A 23,324-nucleotide genomic window follows, 5' to 3' on the forward strand; every position below is an offset into this window, starting at 1 on the left:
GACAACTACTAAAACCACTGAATCCTAACGATGCTGAATAACCATCCTGCGGACCCTGACCGCAGACCTTCACACAATGCCCCTGAACCGATCTCGACCCTAACCCAAGATAACACTGACCACTGCCAACCAGCACAAAGGGAATCGACCTTTCACTAACCACTTAGTACTTCATGGTATACATATGGCATATAACAATATTTGAAGATGTAACTCATACATGGGAAAAGAAATGAATCAAATGTATGCTTATCCAAACCAATGTAAGATTTCGACAACCATAAATACTGATATAAATTACCAGAAAGAAGGAAAAAAATACATACCTACAGAACTCAACTCTTCTCTGCCGGGGCTCATGCCCTAGCTTCTCATCCATCGGCGATCCTCAAAGTAGCAGGAGCAGGCGCGCTCACTCTTACTCCCCTCAACGTCGGACAATCGGCCTTCTTGTGGCCCACTCGATCACAGTGAGAGTGTAACGTACTTGCTCCCCGAGGACAATCCTTGCTGACTTGGCCAACCCGGCCACACTTGTAGCAGCCTAAACCCCTAGAATGACAAACCCCAATGTTCAATTTCCCGCACGTGTTGCACTAACTCTGGTCCTGCTGCCTCTCGAATGCTGGTCAGAAGTCTTGGGTCTCTTCCTTAGACCTTCTAAAATGTGCACCTGATCTAACCTCCTCTTCTCAATGTGCTCCAAATCAATCTTCCACTCTCGGGATCTAGAAATTATATTATTCAGGGTCTCGCACCCTGAAATACTCACAAATTTCCTGATGTCATCCCGCAGCATATCATGATACCTTACTTTCTTCATCTCCTCGTCTGCTACATATTGAGGTACCAATAAATCCCTCTCCCCAAACTTGGTAGTGATCTTTGCCACTGTCTCAGTAGTCTGGCCAAGATCCCAGAACTCTTGCGCCAACTGTTGCACCTCAATAGTCGGTGCAAACTCATTTTGAAACCTGGTCGAGAAGTCATCCCATGACATAGCATTGACCGCATCATCGCCCAAATCACTCCCAATCTCCTCCCACCAATCACGTTCCTGATCCTTCAACAGGCAAGAAGCATATCTGACCTTCGCCTCCTCGGAGTAGAAACTCATCCTGAACACGTTACCCATATCTGCTAACCACCTCCTACTGACAATGGGGTCCCTCTCCCCATGGAACGAAGGAGCTCCACAAGCACGAAACTCCTGGAAAGTTAGTGTGCAAGCTCCAATGATAGCCATAATCTCCCCTACATAATGCGCCCAAGCGCTCATCTACTATCTACGAAACACAGTGAGAGATCTCCGATGAAATCAACCCCCAAAACTGCTCGCTAATTAGCTCAACACCTGCACCTGAGCCGGAACCTGAATCTAAACCATCTTACTGAGACCTCATCTCCAAACTAAAATACAATCAAGCCAACAATCAGAACATACCAATAGAATCCACCTCTCATAAGCTTCTTAGATTATCCAAGACTCTCACCGATTCCAGTATGGATCCTGTGTTTTTAGTAGTACGGGCCCAATACTACCTTCCACACCTATCCATACTTTCCTCAGCAATCCTCCTGGATCCTCTAAGTCATTTCTTCAAACCATTATGCTAGTACTCACTGAACCATACTACTAACCCACTGCAACATATCCTAGGCTTTCCTAGGTTCCCGAACCTACCCAGTTCTCAGCAGCTGAAGGACTCCCATTAATTTCAACTAGCTACTTCATGAATATAGCCACATGCAGTAGAGATCAGATAATCCTTCAAGTAAAAGACTCAATCCTAAATCTTTTGTGTTGGATTAATGTCTAAGTCCATAACTATATTTGGTATGTACTTGACCCGACCCGGCATGGTCCATTTGGGTTGCACTTCACCGACACAATTTATATGGATAATCTTTTGAGAATAGTATGTTTATGATTAATATTAATATATTATAAGTTCTAATATATTAATATGGAATCATATTATTTAATTAGTATTGATCAAGAATTAATTTATAATTAATTAAGTGATCAAAAGGAACTAATTAAATATGGACTCTTATATATATGGAATGGGCCAAGTTCATTTAGGTTGGGCTAAGCTTTCATGGATAGTCCATGGAGTGTTTAACCCATGGATCCTAGGAAATGAAAGGTCATGGGTATTAGGGTTTAATCCTAATCCTCCATACTATATAAAGATGTCTTTGGTTGGTGAAATTGACACTAGTGTGGATACACTAAAGAAGGGCTAGCCAATTTCACTAGAGAGAACCAAGTAATCATATTCTCTAAAGTATTCCAAGGTGTCTTGGTGATTTGTGATTCCACTTGAGGCTTCCACACTATTGGGGCTAAGCTCTTAAAGCTTGAAGACATCAAGCTACATCAAGAGGTATGTATTCTATCTTGTTACATTCATAGTTTTTGTATGCGAGATTAGGATAATACCTTGGATGTTCTTATTTGCATGTATAATAGAGAAAACATAGATCCAAGGTATTTAGGGTTGCATGTACACTTAGGAAGTGTTAGAATGCTCAAAACCCAACAGTGGTATCAGAGCCACGGGTTGTTTTCTGTTATATTGATGCAAATATTTTATTTTCAAAGTTGAAAAAAAAAGAAAAAAAACATGAAGTTCGTCAAATTTTAAGATAATTACTTGTTCTTGTGAAAAACTAATTATTTGTAAAATTTGAATAATTTGCTTTATGAGTTGAATTAGGTCAAATTTAATAAAAGATAAAATGATATGATTATTTTATTAGTTTTAAAAGTTTGATCTAAAGAGTTTTATTTTTTGAAACCTCCATAAGTTATGGATATGAAAAGGTTTTAAAAAAAATTGATTCAAAGTTTTTATGGAGTTACAAAATTTGGTGTTAATGTTTTAAAGGATTCCATAACTTAAGAATAAGTTATGGATCACCAAAAGTTTTTTGTGTTACCTTGTTTTATGAGTGAATTTAGATTAATAAATAAAATTATGTGATAGTTGGTTTTAATCCAAATTAATCTAAGAATTGATTCTAAAATGTGTTTTTGTAACTTGTCCTCAAGTTATATGAAAAGTCACATTTAAGAATCATAAAACTCATAAAAATTGGCAAAGGTTACAAAAATGAAGAGTCTAGTTCTAATTAAATGGTTTTATGACTCCATAACTTGTCCTCAAGTTATGGAGGACCAAGAGTCTCTTCATTTAATAAAATAAAATAAAATAAAAAAAGGTGTAACCTTAATTAATTCCATAAGTTATAAAATAAAGAAAAGTTAATTCTTTTATTAGTTTAAAGTCTTCCATAACTTGTCCTCAAGTTATGGAACTTGAAGAGTTTTTGGATTAAAACTACTTTAAACACATAAGTTATGGAATTAATTAGTTTTGAATAGTTTCAAAACTTGCCCTCATGTTTTGGAATTTGTAAAGTTTTCTCTTATGAATACTTTAATTCCAAGTTAGCCCTTAGAATTTTAAAAAGTTAAAATTCAACCCTTATACTTTATAATATTATAAGTTAATAATATATATATATATATATATATATATATATATATATATATATATATATATATATATATGTATAAGAGTAAAGTCAGTCTTACCGCTAGTACGCCTCATTCACGAAGCCGGTCTATAAGGTGGGTATAAGGTTGTTGCCTATAAAATGGCAACTTAATGGGTGTCCACTCTCACCCACCGCTTGCTTGACCGGTGGAGGGTCGTTAGCCGAACGGGTTTGACAAGACTATAATTCTCATTCATTAAAAGTATTAATGATAATACTAAGTAACTAAACTCTTAATAATACCCAATCTTAGTTACTTAGGAAAAATGTGAATAAGGTGCTAACCCATGAAATTACACTTTACACTTTGTCTAAGTCGTTAGTAGAGCGTGTGTGGTTAACCGGCACACTAACTTGGACTTAACAAGGTAGGTAAAGGGTGACTTAATATTTATCATAGTATCGATGGAGCGTGTGTGGTTAACCGGCACATCGATTGAGGGGTAATTTATTAAGGGTACCAAGTGATTTGCATGGTTACTTCACACCTTGTTTTGTGATCCTCGGCATCCCAGTCACAAAACCTGAAGGGCACACTCGAGATTGAAACATGCCTTTGAACAGTTCAATGAATCTCAAAGATCTAGGAGTTTCAAAACCAATTAAAACCTAATAATACATTTCGTTTATCTTGGTGGAAATTGGTGAATCGTCATTCACCTACCTTCAAATATTTTATAGCTTGGATTACAGCATCCCTCTTCTAAGTTATAAAATAGTTTGTTGGGTCCTAGCCTTAATATTTCATATTGGGTGTTATATTAAGGACTTAAGATCAACTATCTTGAATATCTCCCAAAAGATGTCTGGTTTAGAAATTTATGATCTTCCTAAATCTCTTGAAACAAGCTTTCCTAAATGAAGATGATGTCCCATGGAAATCATACTTCTTTCGCCTCCTCCAATTATTCTCCCCAACCTACAAGTTCTTGAAAAATTTAAGGTTACTCAAGCCCTATTGGCAAGGCAAGGTCTAGGTGTGATCACATCTTGGAGATGTAGTCACATATTGACAAGCCGGGAGAGTTGGGTGTCAAAGTCCTGAGAAAGTTGGTGGTTCAATCACTTTCTAAGTCACATAGTGAGTTCCTTTGGGAAACCTATGAAACAGACTATGACAAGACCCTTAATGATCTTATCTATTTGTTAAGATCAACTTCCTTAAAACTTGATGGACATTGACAATAGTGACACAGGAAATCTAGGAAAGCATTCTCTTCCCAATGGAAAGGGATTGGCCATAGTCAAGTCGGTTGACCAAATGGTAAAGAGAAAAGCTAAGTCTATGATAGTCCCGTGTACCATTATCAAAGGCTCCATATGTTTATATTGCCAAAGGAAGGAGCATTGGTTGCGAAGCTGCCAAATTTACCTAAGGATGTTAAAGTCAATAAGTTTGACTCTACTTCAGGTAAATTCCACTATCTAACTCTGCAGTTTCTATTCTGAGATTCCTGATACATGATGTGACTGGGTCACATGGTGATGTTTTAAGAATCAAAGAAAAGTGAAGAAACTTAAAGAAAGAATATGTTGAATCTGATGGCGTAGATGGATTTCTATCGCATAGTTTGAAGATCGGATTCTTGAGCTACTTCTTAGGAGTTATGAGATATTGCTTAGGAATAGATAACAACAAGTTTTCATATGGATTGTAAGGACAAGTTCTTCCGCAAAGTTTTTAAAATAAAAGGAAAATTTTTGATTTTATTTATTTTAAAATATCCTTACAATGGCACCTGTGGAAATTTTTGTTGCTTATAAGATTCCATTAATAGCAAGAGTGGAAGTATGAAATTGATTCTTTCATTTGTGGTAATGTCTAAATTTACCAAATAAGGAAAGATTCTCATCACCCAAGTTTCAATTGGACCGGAACTTGGAATCATGCAAGTTGTATAGCATGATGGATGAGAACTTTCAAGTATTAGAAAATTAAGACTAACTACTTGTTCACATGGATGTGTGAGTCAAGTAACGGACTAAGGGATCGAGTACACATTCTTGTGCACTGATTAATTCCACCACAAAAGATCGATAAGATTATTCGTCATAATTTACTAAAGCTCAGTAAATATGATTATACTTACATGCTTAAGTGTAACTCTGAGACATTGGAAAAAAGGTTCCAATGTAAGGCAGAGCGAATAAGAAGATTCAAATAAGGCAGAAGGATAAAAGTTTCTCAAATCTGAAAAGATGGGAGAGTACTTTAGTATCAGTTTTGTGATCATCTTAATGATTAAGAAACCATAGCACAATTAGTTCTCTAAGGAAGTCTTAGTGCATTCTTATGACTAAGAAGAGGGATCTTGAATTGTTGAAGTGGTTAAATCAAGAAGATGAGTCATACTTCGTTCCAATACAAGTCTTAGAGTCATACTCCAAGATTGTAACTTGAGTGACATGTCTTAAAGAAGGTTTAAAACACTTGTCAAATGTAAGAGTAAAAGTTTTCTACTCTTGTACATTTGAAATTGGTAAGTTGTGATGTTTTGGATAAAACAAAGATCAACTTAGGCCAATTGTGTGAAGTGTTTGTCTTGATTAGAATCCACACTATCTCTTGGATATTTGACAAGGGAGTCTTATAGGTCAAGAGGACAGTGGGAGTCTTAAAGGTCTTGAAAGTCTCAAGAACTAATCAAGAATGGAACCTGAAGTTTTTCACTAGCACACAACTTGAGGTTCATAACCTATCGTGTTGACATATTCTGTGCCCATTCCAGTTAAAGTTGGCTTTGCATATGAGTTCTTAGAGTTCTCAATTTGTTGCACAACAACTTGGAAGAAATGGTAGGCCCTTGAGCTGCCAGGTGGCAAGAAATTAAGATTGAGTTCAGTCCATATGAGTTTGGGTTTGTCATTATCCTTGTCTTGTGACTATGATTTTGACAATTCACATGGATAAGAACACATACACCATTAAATCTAAGTGTCATAAGGTTTCTCTCCGATTCATGAAAATGATGGTGAGGAAACACTTTCACTAAGTAGATTTTAGCTAGATAGCAATTGTGATATTTGCATTCTCAAAGTCCTTAGTGGAGCGTGTGTGGTTTACCGGCACACTAACCTGGACTTGTGAGAAGTAGCAAAAAGGTCTAACCATTATGATTACGGCATCCCTCTTCATAATTGTTTAGACACACAATTGTGATATCTAAGGGAAGGTGTATGCTTTTGATTAAGTTTTATCAAAACAATCTAGTATCGGAAATATGAACTTTGGTAAGAAAGTCAGCTGATTTCTGAGTACATGTCAAAGCTAGTGGGAGCATAAGTGTTATGCTAATAATCATCATGTTAGTGGGAGCATGATAATTATGATAATTATTGCAAGTTAGCAATGTTAATTATAGAAAACAAAAGTTTCAATTGGGAAAAAGTTGTTTTGCTATAATTAAGGGAGAGAAAATTATACTTCATCTCAAATCTATAAGCTTAGATCGTGAGGTTTTAATCATTTAGTCAAGGATATATATGAATTTCATGTTGGAATGGCTCAACATAAGGAAATTTTGTATATGAGTCCATTATTTGCGTTCTAAAATTCGATTATGATTACGGTATCCCTTTTCATAATCTGAATTATGAGAACTTGGCAAATTGAAATGGAAATGTTATAGCAAAAGACTGGTTTAGTCTTTATGTGAGACATCATGAATCGATTCCCATATACTTCGGATATAGGATCGATTACATGTGCTATATTCATCCTTTCTAAAATTTTCCAAATGCCTGGGGCATTAAGAAGGGAAAAGGTTTAGAACTGGATATGACTAAAAGGATTAAACAATTGTCGAGGACAATCTAAGGTTTACCAAAGATTGGGTGCTCAAGGACAGTTGGAAGTATAGAGATAATTTTGAAAGGACCATATTGACATAATCTGTAAGGAGGCAACTCCTGTTCAGAAGTGATAGTCAAAATGGAATATGGAAATGTTTCAAAGTTAGAAATTATTCAATCTGTGTAAGATTAGGAAACTTAATGCAAGAAGGATGTTTCCAAGGAGCTGATCTCCTTTGGAATACTCTGTAATGATTGTTGTCAAGTCTTTATGACTTTGTACATAATTATTACAAGAGGATCAATGCATATAAGTTTAGAATCTAACAGATTTCAGTAAATGGCATGAATTTGGAATTCTTGCATTTGCAGTAAGGATTTGGGAGTGTGAAAAGAGAATCATTGAAGTTATGTTCAATTGATCTAGTTCACAAAGTAAAGATCATAGACAAACATAGTATGCATACTTGGTGTGTGGCATGACTAGTGTTTAGAAAAACATAGTGTACATGCTTGGAGCATGGGACAACTATTGTTTTAAATTCAAGAATAAAGTTGATAGCTGAAACAGTATACAATGAATAATGTGCAATCATATGGTGATAAATAAAAGGTGTTTTATTTATGTTCATAGGTTTTGATACCATATTGGATTCAATTATTATTGTGTTTCACTTTGCATGTTTTGACTTCCCGAATAAACTGGGTTATTCTTCTGGAATGACTAAGTTATTCAAACCATCCACAGTCGGTCGTATGTTGGAAGTAGATATGAATTAAGACTGTCATGGGTTGGCTTGTAGAGGTCTAAGGTGTTGGACAAAGGGCTACAACACTCATGAGTGCTCATAAGTTCTGAGTATTGGATTCAACCCGCGCTCATTGGAATCACTTCATGGATTTTATCACGAGTGATCATGAGACGATAATATCTTATATTCTTCAAACCTAGAGATATGAGTTGTTACTATGAGTTGGTTGTACATTGATTGCACGAAAACGCATTTGGTAACTCGGTGCTATAAAACGTGCCTTTGTGTATGATTCAACAAGTAGTAGAACAAGCCATATGAGTCGAAGTTTATCCATTCCTTTTACCTTCGGGATAAAAGAGATATCTGTGGGCCCCTCGATGATTTGATGATGACAAATGGAAGTGCTCGGCCGGGCCAGGACTGATTTGATTTGTTCAATTAGTCAGTCGTCATAAATCGGAAATCGGGAAACAACAAATGGATAGAGAGAATGATTATAATCCATGTCTCAGTCCATATGATATCTAGAATGGAGGAATATATGATCCCTTATCTAATGGACAAGTTCGTTGACAAGATCAGAGTTCGACAGCAGCTTTAAGAGCTACGATTGCCAGTTAGGTTTGAAGTCATACGCAATAATAGTTTTAGACTTATCCAAGTGGGAGACTGTTGGATTAATGTCTAAGTCCATAACTATATTTGGTATGTACTTGACCCGACCCGGCATGGTCCATTTGGGTTGCACTTCACCGACACAATTTATATGGATAATCTTTTGAGAATAGTATGTTTATGATTAATATTAATATATTATAAGTTCTAATATATTAATATGGAATCATATTATTTAATTAGTATTGATCAAGAATTAATTTATAATTAATTAAGTGATCAAAAGGAACTAATTAAATATGGACTCTTATATATATGGAATGGGCCAAGTTCATTTAGGTTGGGCTAAGCTTTCATGGATAGTCCATGGAGTGTTTAACCCATGGATCCTAGGAAATGAAAGGTCATGGGTATTAGGGTTTAATCCTAATCCTCCATACTATATAAAGATGTCTTTGGTTGGTGAAATTGACACTAGTGTGGATACACTAAAGAATGGCTAGCCAATTTCACTAGAGAGAACCAAGTAATCATATTCTCTAAAGTATTCCAAGGTGTCTTGGTGATTTGTGATTCCACTTGAGGCTTCCACACTATTGGGGCTAAGCTCTTAAAGCTTGAAGACATCAAGCTACATCAAGAGGTATGTATTCTATCTTGTTACATTCATAGTTTTTGTATGCGAGATTAGGATAATACCTTGGATGTTCTTATTTGCATGTATAATAGAGAAAACATAGATCCAAGGTATTTAGGGTTGCATGTACACTTAGGAAGTGTTAGAATGCTCAAAACCCAACAGTTTGGACTCAAATGGGAGTTGCGTAATAGGGCCAAGTCCATCACTCTGAGATTATCCGGTCCGTGCCACATTTGATTTAGCATATTCACTTAGTAGCTAGCTCACATTTCTAAGAGTCCCACAAAGCACAAACCAAGCAACATTCAGACAATGGAAAATCTAACCAACATACTCCAATCAAACCATTTTATCTTCTAATCAGGAATCTATACTAACATGCAATACGAAGGCTCACACAATCAGGCATAACTAAAACAGGCCATCCTACCACTGGTTGATCAGTTCTAGCATGTAAATCTACAAGCTCATATAAGCATACAAAGGCATCTCTCCTAGATCCTTAGCTCTAATCTAGCATGTGAATCACATAATCCTATCATATCACGCATCACACCCATTTCTTTGCTTAGAAATTCTTTTGTAATTAAATGTTTATTTTATACAAAATTTCATAAAGCCCTCAGTTTGAGTTCAAGCACACCCGAGAGTCTGTCTGAATCCCTCAAACCAAGGCTCTGATACCAACTTGTAACATCCCAAAATACATGACAAAAAATTTCATTTATAATATAACTAAAACACATTTGTAACTTGGTTTACACATTGAAAAGCATTTCAGATAAACATTTATCAGAGTTCATTCCCAGAAATCACATATTGCGGAAAATATAGGTGTATGCGCTGCGATCGTCCCGGGCTCCTTCATTTGAAAACTGGAGGTACCTGAAACCAAAACTGAAAATTGTAAGCATGAAGCTTAGTGAGTTCCCCAAATACCACATACCATATATATCAACCGATCCATACATGCCATACATAATCGTGAGCCATACATCTCATTCATATATCATATCAATAAAGGTACAATGTGCCACATATAGTCTTGCCACTATGCCACGGGCCGCCTCGTGGTCTTTCTTGCCAAGTCAGGGGCCACCCCTTGGGTCTTACAGACAAGTGCCAAGAGCTACCTCCTTGTCTTCCATGCAAGAGTCACAAAGATAAATAGCATACATACTACTCTAGTTAGCTAATTAGCATATAGTGAGCCAAGAGCCATCTCTTGGTCTTTCGTACATAATGCCTAGGGCAAACCCCTAGGCCTTCCTACAATACATAATAACATACAATGTGCCAGGAGCCGCCTCCTGGTCTTTCATACATAATGCCTAGGGCAAGCCCCTAGGTCTTCTTATAATACATAAACCAAATGGGTCGGTATAGGTGCGTTCGACCCATACAAACAGTGAGGAAACTCAACTTTAACGGTAGATAAATCCCACAACTGCTGTAGCTGCTTCGAATCAGCTTCCACAAACTGAACCAAACAATCAAACCAATCTTTAGTAATTAACCATGGCAAAAACACCAACACTAATCCCATAAATGGTCAAACAAACCAAGATCATTGGGCCCAAACAAGGTCCAACTCTATTGGGCCCACTAAGGCCCAATTAACCATTCAAGGCCCATTAGGGAAAGCCCAGTAAAGCAAGCCCAACCAGAATTCCATTACTCTAAGATCCTTAGTCCATTATGATACCAAACCAAAGGATAAGTCCAAGACCAAGCTAGCCAACAATCAAAGAGCCCAAAACTTGCACGGGAGATGCTCATGTCGTGAGCACCTTATGCCCACGTCGTGAGGTCATGATTTCTGCCCATAAACTTTCTCGAACATGTTCTCACATTGTGAGGTCTGATTCCTCACGTCGTGAGACCATATCAGACCATAAATGAGAATTAAGCTCCTAAACCATTAAGCCTTAACATGGGACATTATATAGTGTCTTACTTGACCCCAAAGACCATAAAATCGAAGCTTTTCAGTCATGTATGTTTAATACATGACTCAAACACCAACTTGGGTCAAAATGGAGGAAAAAGGTCCAAGACTCAAGCTTGGAGTCCAAAACCATGACCAAAATCCAGATCTAGAACATATAGGACTTAAGATACCATCATGATCCATAAAGTTGCCAAATTTATGGATTCCATCCATGCTAACCAACATTACAATCCATAAAATTCATGGAAACATAGATCTAGTAAGCAAGGAAAGGAAAGGCATGAGCTTGAGGACTTACAAAGGTCCAAAAGCTCCACAACTAGCTGATGATGAAACCAAGAAGCTAAAAAATGCATCACCAATGATCTTCTTCTCCCTCAATGAGCTTCAAAGACTCAAAATCTCTTGAATAACAGTAAGAATGACCAAGAACTTTAATGGTGGCTGAGATTAGGGTTTCCAGAGGTCTTGGCAGTGAAAGAGGTTGAGGAGAAGCAACCCTAATCATCTCATACCTATAAATACCCGAAGTAAGGGTTTTGTTGCATCAGGTGCTACTCACGTGTGAGCCTTAAATGAGCTTGGTCAACAAGTCAACGATCACTCACCCGCACTACTCCAACTTCAAATGGCTGTAACTTCTTTGTTTCAACTCTGTTTTTGATGTTCTTTATATCCGCAGAATGGTGGCGAGAAGCTTTACACATCTATCAACTTACCCTCACCTCAAAACGTTTTGAACAAAAATCTAAAATTCATAATGAGCTCTAACTGCCACTTTACCGATATACCCCTTGGCTCCAAGACACAAACCAAACTCCCGGATCACCTCAATTATATTATCCATACCTAAATGGGTCTATATCTCTCTTTTCCAAAGGCCCTAAGCCTTATGATAACCTATCTTCAGGCCACAACCCCGAATTAGGAAAGCAATTCGGAACAGGGTGTTACATGTTTACTTGGAAAGATGACTAAATAACCTTTCACTGGTACTTGTAAAAGAGGTGAGGGATTGTTGCGTCTCATACACACAGATGTGTGTGGTCCATTCAGATCCACCACAAGGGATGCAAACCGCTTCTATGTGACTTTTACTGATGATTATAGCAGATATGGGTATATCTACCTAATTAAGCATAAGTTAGAAACTTTTGAAAAGTTCAAAGAGTTTAAGAAAGGAGTGGAGAATCAATTGGGCAGGAAGATAAAGATGCTTTAGATCTGATAGGGGTGGTGAGTATCTTAATATCGAGTTCCATAACTATCTTAAGGAATACGAAATTGTTTCACAATTGACGCCACCTAGGACACCACATCTTAATGGTGTGGCTGAGAGGCTTACTCGAACCTTGTTGGACATGGTTCGTTCCATGATGAGCCGAGCTTCGCTTCTGATATCATTCTGGGAGTATGCCTTAGGAACTGGCGCCCATATCCTTAATCTAGTCCCAACTAAGAAGGTTGCCAAAACACATCATGAGATGAGGACATGGAAGGTTCCCTCGTTGGCACATATCCAAGTTTGGGATTGTGAAGCTTTCGTAAGACGAGAGACTCACGAAACGCTTGAACCTCGTAGTGAGTGGTGTATTTTCATCGGTTACCCACAAAAATCCTTTGGATATCTTTTCTACAGACCTAGTGACAACGTTGTATTCGTAGCAAGGAGAGGAGTTTTCTACGAGAGGGAACTCATAGGTCAAGAGGACAGTTAGAGGATAATTGATCTTGAAGAGATTCAAGAATACGGCTAGATAGGATCTCAAAACTTCGATTGAGGATGTTTAGCCATAAGTCTTCATGAGCCTTTTCTTCTGTGATTTCGTTCCGAACTTCCCTCAAATCTTTCCAAGCCGGAGAGTAAACCTTTCCCAGTATAAAGGTAACTTAGTAGGAACGACTCCCATCTTATGGCTTTTCCGATACTCATACTCCTACCTTGATACCGGGACTACATCATAGGGATGTAGGTCGACACTCAGAAAACCAATATCCGAGGCACGGGAAAATTTATGCCTAATATAGTAAGGATAGATACGTCCAGTGTTAACCATCGTCTCTCATCAGCTTGCGTTCCTCTCCGTGTAGGAAAACCATGCCTCCGAAGAAGCGTAACCAATCCACTAGCAAGAAACCGACTCTCCTATTCGATGAAGCTATGTTCCAAGCTGCAGTCTCGGCAGCCGTAGCAGCTGTTATGGCTCAACTGAATGCTAACAACGCTAATGTTAGCAAGGGCCCTATCGGGAATTCTGATCCCAGCTATGGACAGCAGCAACCAACACCTGCATGCCCAGCCACCCAAGAACCTCAGCCAACTCCACTGAAGAGAAAGTTCAAGAGCGAGAAAGGAAGTACCTCGGCTCAAGGACCTTTCGAAGGTCAGCAAGCTGAGACAGTCAATACCCCTATCAACCCTTCCATCCTGACTTCAAGAAGACCATACCTAGGAAGCCTTCCCCACTACAGCAAGTGTAGCTACCATCATCATGGTGTATGCCAGGAACTCTGTTGTACTAGGTGCAACATGAAGGGGCATACCGCTCGCGTCTGCAGAACCCCGATTGAGTTCATCACATCAACCACCAATGTGACGACCAATCTAGTTTGCCATCTATGTGGTGAGATTGGACACTTCAAGAAGGACTGTCCAACTGAAGGAAACGACAAGGACACAGGAGGAGTCTAACTCTAATGCTTGGGGAGAAGCATCAAGGAACCCGGTAGATTTTTGGTACGTCTCTCAATCTCAGATAACTAACCGAAAACATTAAAAGGCTAATTCTGAATGTAATTACTTCCCCGTTAAGGCGAAAGTCGCAACACTGTTATAAAATTTAAAATTTCATCAGGTAAAACTATAATGGCTAGATATATACATTACGGCCATGTATAATTGAGATGGATAGACCTAGAGTGAGTGATGCCGCCTCATTTCCTGTTCCTCGTTTGGTTGTGGATTTAAGGCGGAGTCGCTCAGTCAACAGTCCTCCCCACCTTAATTATACATGACTAGTATATGTTAGGCGACTATAGAAAGGCCTCATGAGAATCCATTCATCAAAGGTATCCTATTCAGAAACACTCAGGACTCCCTATAGTTCTGCATCGACTCTATCGGTCCCAATATCCACGACAGTGATACACGGGATGAAACTCGAGACGCCAAGAACTTGTGTGCCCGTTCAGCACATGACCCTATCGACCCTCACTCTATATCATGTCGATGTATGCCAATTTCAATGCCTCTATCAATCATGGTTCGACTTCGTGCAACCATGTGTAAATCCCTAGTGGTGTGTAAAAAGCACTTTCACCGTAGCCATTTCAGCAAATAAAGGTTCTTCCGAATCTAAAAATATTAAAACCCAATGCGATCCGTCGGTCGTCACTCTTATTTCAAACCTTCCAAAGTACCCAGGAGAAGGGTACCGCGCACTGTTAACCAACCCCTTCTTAGACAGATAGAACCTGAAGCGAAAGACGTTGCAGGCATTCCAGAAGATGATAACCACCGAAACCTACTCCGTAGAACCCCAGAAGGACCCATCGCACCTCGCAATCAGGTTCGTGAATCAAGAGGATAGAACTCATGGGCCTGACTACTATAACTGAGTATATGCATAAGGGCGGTATATAATTGAGATAAAAAAGATTTAAGATGTGTGCTTCCTCCCTACTCCCTGTTCCTTTTTGGGTTGTTGGTCTGGGGTGGAGTCGCACAACTGAACATCCTGCCGACCTCAATTATATACGGCTTGCATACACCAAGTATTAGTGGTTAAGCCGAGTGTGAGCTCTACCACAAACCTCATAGCAAAACCCTACATCATATCCCATAAAATAGGAGCTAGAGTCAAGAGAACCACTGCGGGTTGAGCTACTATAATGACCACAAATCCGATATTTGTTGTCATCCCGGTTAAGCCAACATAGAAGCTAACACCCTCAGTTGGTAAAGAAATTTGAGTCGTAAGAGTGAAGGGCATTGACTACGACCATCCATTCACGCTTAATCCCCCGAATTAAGCATCTCAGAGGATATCCTGGAAATCCTGAAGCTGCGATAAGTTAAACTTGGAGAAGAATGGATGAGGAGACTAGAAGTTCCGAGTAATGAAACCCTATACCTCTAGACTTAACCTAAATCAAGAAAACTCAGAACCCCTGAAGAGTAGTTGCAGAAGATGCTCGCACTACTCAGGCACTTCATCCACCCCGTTGCCGACGAGTAGTGCCTAGGACACTCCACCCCCCTCACATGGAAGAAGTCACTGTCGCCCTGTAGACAATAGACTGCATTCTCCGAAGTGAATACTAGAATGCCAAGAACCACAGGATAACCTCCGCATCCAAGAATACTAGAATAAAGTGCGAAAGTAGGTTGCATTAAGTCTTATAACCCAGATCCCAAGGAGATTATAGACTTGACGCCAGTCTAGGTGTTAGTCGATGGGTTATACAAGAACACGTGCTTTCCACAACTAGAATAAACCAACGCCTTAGAGATAAGAGCATGTCTTAAAGATTCATTAGACTACTAGGTGTTCCAAGAATACTATCTCGCGCAGAGATAGTAGAACCACCTCCCGAGGTAGCCCAACACTTTAGAAAATCTCTAAGGATTGAGTTAGCCCTGAGTAGAGCTTGCTATTCATGAAATAGCAAAGCAAGTAAGAGCATGATTCCTTCCCATTAGGAGTCATATTGTGAAAGCGTCAACTAGACGATGATGTAAAGTTTAAAAACTTTCTAGACAATCGTCTGGTAAAACCCTATCTCACCAACCCTGAGAGTTTTCGTTAGAAACATCTCAAGAAGCAGAAGTGTAGGTTCATTTTGTGCAGGATTGAGATAGTCACCCTGCAGCAGACAGATACCCGTAGACATCCAATTCATCCGATGATCCAGAAAACCTCTGAAATCCAATCGACAAGAAACACAAATCCAAGGATAACCCGAGCTTCCTAAGAACCAAACTGAAGGACTACACTCGCAGTATGAGAGAACGTTTGGAACTTCAGAACGGCAATCACGCCAGTGATGATCTCGCCATAGGAGTACACTATGTTCTAAGTATTGAAAAGCTCTACCCTTCCGAGAGCTTAGGACCATCCGAGATTCTTTACAAAAATTGGTCCACCCCTTGTCAGACCACGAATACCTTCAGAAATTCCATCAGTTTCACCCTATATCAAATCCACTTCTTGGACTTGAAAAGTGTTGGCCGACGTCACTCTTTGTATCCCACTCATCTTGATAGAAACCATTGGGAACCCTAACTTCGTAGACAAACCTGTAGGAACCACTAACTGAACGAAGCGGAATCCGCATCCTGTAAGTGAAGGTTTGTTAGAACGCCAAGCAAAGGCCAGAGTTCACTTGGGAGTGCGAGGACCAAACGAATAGGAAGTGCCCTCATACCTCTACCCGATTGTTCATGCCTAGTTCCTTACCTAAACCCTAATTTCGGGACGAACTTCCCTCTAAAGGGGGGATGATGTGACAAACCGAAATTTATCCCGTCATTTTAACCACATCTTCCGTTAATAAAACCCGCTTTATTAATTGTCCGTTAACCTTTTGGAAGAGGTTAATTAATTTGGGACTTTTATAATGACTTTGTAAGGGTTGAAACAAATTAGAAACACCCTTAATTATCCCTTGAAAAGTTTTAGTTTCAACCAAGTCAAATTACGACCATTTAATCGGGTGCGACCAAAAGCCCCATTTAACGTCAGTATTGGGTAGATTGTCACCGAGCCACAAACTCAAACCCTATATAAGGGTGAGTGGAGTCCATTTGAGACTTTTCACTCTCTCTCTCTCTATAACTTGCTTTCGATCCAAAAACGCCCATTTCGAGCCCCAAACTAGTAAGTAATCTACCCTAACTTGTTGTTTAGCTCATTTAACATGCAAATTCATGCTTAAGACATCAAATAGGGGCCAATTCATGTGTTTACGGCCCAAGAACAATCTTGGACCGTGAACACCCATAAGTGGGGTTATGAAGCCCCAAAACCCTTCCAAATCACTCCTAGGGCTTAGATATGACTTGTAGACTTGCATGTACGATCTTAGAACACCAAAACCTTGCATTTTTGAGAATAAACATGAGTTTACGGCCCAAGAACACTCTTGGACCGTAAACCCCTCTTCAAGGGTCGTGAACACCTTTTAGGGTGTTAGAATTACCCTCAAACACCTCCTATGACTTGGGTAAATGTCTAGAATCGACCACAATTGAAGTAGGGGCTTTAAACATTAAAGAAACTATGGACATAGGAGTTTACGACCTTAAACCCCCCCTAGGATTGGTCCATGGGCCATAAACTCCATAGAATGGCCAAATTATGCCCTAAACTCCCCTATATAGCTTGGAAAAATGCATAGAACTTAATACCCATCCATTTAAGACCTTAATACACATAAGGAATGGGCATGTAAGAGTTTACAGCCGTAAACTCCTAGCTTACTGCCGTAAACTCCTCAAATGGTCCTTATGTTGTTCCAATGCCATTCCAATGCCTTCAAAACTAAGTCTAGCACCACCCCTCATGAGTTTAAGACCATTAAGCATCCTAGCACACCCCCACCATGAGTTTACAGCCGTAAACTCACGCGGAGTGGGTCATTTGGGCCGTAAACTCTATAAAGAGTTTACTCTTGAAGAGTAAACTCCCTAACTAGGCCATACACTCCCTTAGATGTTACCCGGGGCACTCCTAGCACTTGACCAAAGTGTTTTCCGCTCATTAGGATGTGTTTACGTGTTTAATTAGTATTATAATTACTAATTGTATGTAAACATATGTTAATAGGTCACTAAGTGTGTTCAAGTCTTTAATTGACATCGAGCACCCAACCGACACCTCCATCCGATGCTTTTATGGGGGGGGGAGGATACAAGTTAAAACATGCTAGTTCTCATATCAATCATATGTGATTAATAACCCGCATGTACAAGGACTTATCACACTTTCAGCAGTTTTACCAAGTATAATACTATAAATGGTTTTCCAAAAATGTCTTTACTTGTTTTAATATTTTCTTAAATTATCTCTCGTGCTGTATGTTTTACTTCTAAACCAGTTACAACAGTGTTTTAAACGAAGGTTTTCTTTACTTATTGTGTTATCAAATTATATTCAAAACGTGTTTATGAACGGTTTTCAAAGCTTCTTTTACATAATGATATCAAGTCATAAATTCTTAGTTTCTAGGCTTATACTTCGTTAAATGCATGCTTGTACTTGTATAGTTATATAAATAATGTTTAAAAGACTTAGGAAGGCTAGTTCGCCCTATTTCCTTTTCCTCATTGGGATGTGGTCTGGTGGGTATCGGATATCCGTCCGAAGGTCGTTTAAACATTAGTTATATATCATGTATACATATATGGACATAAAGGTTTCCATTGGCCAGTTCATTTCCCTTGGGTAGCAAGGGCATCCTTCCATTCATCACTCATAGATCAGAGAAACTAGTAACTATTATAGGAATAGTTAGGAGGTTCTATTCACTCTTTCTAGTACGAGAATTCCAATGAAGTCAGTTCATCCGCGAGTATATATCATTTCTCCAGTGCCTCTAATAGAATTCAGAATACGAGATGCATCCTCTGGACACGGATCTCCCCGTCGTCAAGTTGGTAACCAGAGTCTCCTAGAGGGAGAGCGGGCATTGTGTGTATAGATCTATACGGGACTGACACTCCCGCACCCTGACTGCTAGCTACAGTCCACGGCCTACCAAGCCAAGGGGTGACAAATGTCACATTTATTCCGACGCTTGCAGGGCGTCAAGTACTCTAGTGTCAATCAGTATGGTTACGAGTATCTCCATGTTTACCTTATAATTCATGGCCTTAAGGTAACGAGAATTAACACTATATCCTTGAAACAACACTCTTAGGATTACCCTTTGTTTTAGACCTTTCTAGTTGTATCGTTCATTTGTTACTGTCTGGGGTCTGTGTTTCTTTGTTTTAGACCTTGCTAGCTATATCGTTCATTTGATACTGTCTGGGGTCTATGTTCCTTAGTTTTGGACCTTGCTAGCTGTATCGTTCATTTGATACTGTCTGGGGTATGTGTTCCTTTGTTTTAGACCTTGCTAGCAGTATCGTACATTTGATACCGTCTGGGGTCTGTCTTTCCTTTTGTTAGACTGAGCCAGGCGTATCATTCATTCGATACTCTCCTGGAGTCTATGATTTCTTCTGCCTTAGTCAGCAGTATTTTCTGCTGAGGCATATGTGTTAGGGTGCAAAGTCACTCTTGGATGTAGTGTTTTAGGCTTACTCTCTTGTATGTGTAAATGGGTTGAGTCTTTCCTATAAATAGGAAGTGAGTGACTCCCATTATAAAAAGGAAGATAAAAGGAACCATTTAGAGTGTTAGACTAGAGAGAGAAATTTTGTACAAACCCATTTGTATATTCTTTGTAGATCTAATATGAGCTTACACAGATTTATTTACTCCTTGTGTTCTTGATTTTACATGATGATTCACTAGATCTTTCTAATTCCGCACATGCCATCAGAATCAACACCACTACAATTCGTATCAGAGCGGGTGTTCTTGAATCTCATCAAGAATTGATCCTTGATGGCTATTTTGATTTGGTGATTCTTTTTCTTCATCGATCTTCGTGTTTAGAGAGTGTTTTTGTATTCTAGAAGTTGAATTTTTCTTTGATTTGATCCATAATTCAACTTTCTCTCTCTAGAATACTTGTTTGTATCACTTTATCTCTCTAGAAAACCCATTCAAAATCACTTTCTCTCTCTAGAAAATTTCAAGTTCTTGTAATCATGGAGAAATGGATGATACGTAGAGATGATTTTCAAAGTGAATGCTCATTTGAATATCTTCTTTATAGCTTAACTGTTGGATTGATAAGTGAATGTGATATTGTTGTAAATGGAGAAAAGAATGAAGTTGGAGAATTAATTAGTTGTCCAATTTTTCGAACCAAACATTTGTTTAATCGTTTGATTACAACATATCAAAAGAGACGAAGAAATAGAAGAGATGGAGAAGTCATAAAAGGAATTTCTCGTGCCGAATGCAAATATGGAAGCAATAAACTTGAATATTATGCAGATTGTCGTGAAGCTCGGGATGGTGTTCTTGATGATGATGATGTTCAAGAAAAAGGAGTTCAATGTGATGTTCTTGATGTTCAAGAAAAAGGAGTTCAAGTTGATTCTCAAGATGAAAAAGTTTTTTGCTCGATTGGAGTTCAAACCGATGATATTTTGTGTTATTGTGATTCGTTTGAAGGAATGATTCCTTATCGGAAGCCGGTGGTTCAAGAAATTCACAAATATCAAACTCCAAAAGATTTGATTCAAACTCAAAATGTTCATGTTGTTGAAAGTGAGTTTTTTCATGAAGTCAAGTCTTCAAGATGCAAAAAGATGAGAAAGAAAAAGAAGAAGAAGATGAATTGGAAGAATAAGCGGGTTTACTCACAAAAATCGTCATATGTTGTGAAGCCAAAATCCGTGAAGCAAATTTGGGTTCCAAAGCAACAATCTCCAAAGGTTGCATTGAATTTGAAGTCAAAACCCAAAAGTGTTGGTGGTTCTTTTGAAGATGTTCTTGGTTTCATGAAGAACACGAAGAACACAAAGAACGAGTTGTACATCTCGCATGGTGGGTGGTACAATGTTCAATTTGGAGATTTTCTCATTCCGACAAAAGAACCAAGATCTTCCAAATTTGATTCGTTCGTTGAAAATGGAACTCGATTCGTCAAAAAGGTAACTCAAATTCTCAAATGGATTCCAAAACGTCCATGATTTCGATTCGTACTTTACGTTTTTTCATTTTTGATCGATTTGCCTCATTGGATCTAATCCGTTTCAATCCCTTTGCTGATCCAATTATTTTTTGATTAGATCAAGCCAACTAAAATCAAAATCAATCTTACTATTCATGAAGCCCAAAGTTACTTTAAAATACGATATCTCTTACTGTTCATCGGATTGGAGTCATAAGCCCAAAATAAAACATATAGTTTTGTTTTGATTTAACCTTGAGTCCATTAATCAGTTACTGTTTGAGCCCAAAATTCTTGTTGCTGGTTCATGTTCGCTCATTCTACTGAGTTGAATAATCGATCATCATCTTCTTAATCTTCAGTTCCGATTTCACTTTGTTGTTTCTAAAAATTAATGATAAAGTGAAATCAAGTTTTATGGTGTTGAATTCGTATTCAATGTCAAATAGGGAGTTGATTATCGAAGTTTCTTGAAGAGTTCGTGATTTTTTTTCTTCTGAATCTTTCTATTATTCACTCAACTCAAAATCGATTTATGAGTCGCATTTGTTTCTTGTTAATAGATGATCTGGATATGATCGATTCGATGTGTACATCTTGAAATCGAAGTTGATTTTATATGTTTGTGATTCTCAGAGCCGATCGATTTTTTTTTAAAGAACTGGAAAACGGAATGATTTATTGGAATCGATCAATATCATTATGGTCGATGCTCTTGTTCTTGATGTTTAATTGATTTTGATTGAATGTTGAAGGCTTGATTGAAGAATTTTGGAAGAATCACTTAATTTGGGTTTGGATTTTGAATGAACGAAGGGTATTCTTCTGTTCTTGAGTCTTGAACCTGTAACCATAATTTCAAAATCGATTTCTTGAATGAAAAGCATAATGTTCGCATGTTTGGTGGTTGATGATTCACGATTTTAGATTTCGATCGATCGGAAGATATCGATTGCGAAGTAAACTGTTAATGGAATGAGATGAATAATCGAAGGTTTTGAATTTGGTTCGTTCATTAATTTTGAGAAACGAAGTATGGGAAATCGATGATTTTGAGTTGATACATATTTAGAATTGGAAGGATTCAATTTTGGAGTTATGGCCGCATTAACGAATTATGTGATTGAAAAATCGAAGTATTGTGGCTCATAGTTGGAACGACTTGGGAATCAGTATTTGATAGATCGATGATTTGGGATGAACTGTAAGGAACGAAGAGTTGTAAGAAACGGGTGATGTTGATTAACGAAGTCTGTGTTTGTGAATGATTCGAAGGGGTGTTTGTTTGGGGTTAATGAACAAAGGGTTAAGCATCGATTTGGGAACAAAGACTGTAAGAACAGATGAACGACTGGGTTTGATATTCAAATGATCGAAGGACTGATATTTTGAGTCAGAGTGATGAAAAACGAAGAGTTTAGAGTCCAGATTCGAAGGGTACAAAGGTGTTAGGCATTTGAACGAATGGTTATTGGGTTTTTATTTTCGAAGGGGTCTTTGTACGTGTTCAAGTCTTCGTAAGTAAAGTCTTCGTAAGTTACTGGGTAACAAATTGAAGAAGAACATCGAAAGTTTCGAATATCACCCCTGAAGTTTCGAAGACATGGCACAAATGGTCCAATTTCGAAATGGTGACAAAAGTTGTGAAGAATGACAGAATTTCTCTATTAGCCCCTGCAGTTTCGAAATATTGGCAAAAAATACCCAACTTCGAAATTGGGCAAATTTTCTGAGAAATTGAAGAATGTTCATTTCTGGTCCCTGCAGTTTGTGCAAATTGACGCTTTCTACCCAACTTTGAAAAAGGGGGAGAATTTTGCATATTTGGCTGTTTTGGACGCAACGGGTCCCTGCAAGTTTCAGAAAGTGACAATTTCTACCCGGATTTTGAAAAATCTTGCAACTTTCACCCAAAAAGTCAAAATTTTTCATACATTGAAAATTTTTTGTGACTTTTTCGTGATTGTTTTTCCGTGCAAGATTTTTGGTGATTCATTTTTGGTACACATCAAGGGGGAGTATTTTGAAGATTATTCCTCGGGCGCTTCTCATCCTTAGTGGGTTTTATAATCATTTTTTGAAGATTATTCCTCGGGCGCTTCTCATCCTTAGTGGGTTTTATAATCATTTCTTGATTATAAAAAGGGGGAGAATGATGGGTATTCGAAGCTTCTCGGGTTTGTCGAATATTCATTTGCGGATTTGAAGA

The 23,324-nt window shown here is 38.3% G+C and overlaps 1 protein-coding gene across 1 annotated transcript; it reads right to left on the reverse strand.

The window, feature by feature from the left end:
* Positions 1 to 574: 574 nt before the first annotated feature.
* Positions 575 to 1,246, reverse strand: LOC145064199 (uncharacterized). The gene has a single exon (XM_079011689.1). The coding sequence runs from the start codon at positions 1,244 to 1,246 to the stop codon at positions 575 to 577; it is 672 nt and encodes a 223-aa protein (XP_078867815.1).
* Positions 1,247 to 23,324: the final 22,078 nt, after the last annotated feature.

The sequence above is a fragment of the Lactuca serriola genome, chromosome 7, assembly GCF_051521515.1.
Source record: "Lactuca serriola cultivar US96UC23 chromosome 7, Lser_US96UC23_V15, whole genome shotgun sequence".
NCBI lineage: Eukaryota > Viridiplantae > Streptophyta > Magnoliopsida > Asterales > Asteraceae > Lactuca > Lactuca serriola.

Excerpts from the sequence above, each read along its gene's own strand:
- LOC145064199 (XM_079011689.1), bottom strand. The coding sequence starts at position 1,246 with ATGGCTATCATTGGAGCTTGCACACTAACTTTCCAGGAGTTTCGTGCT.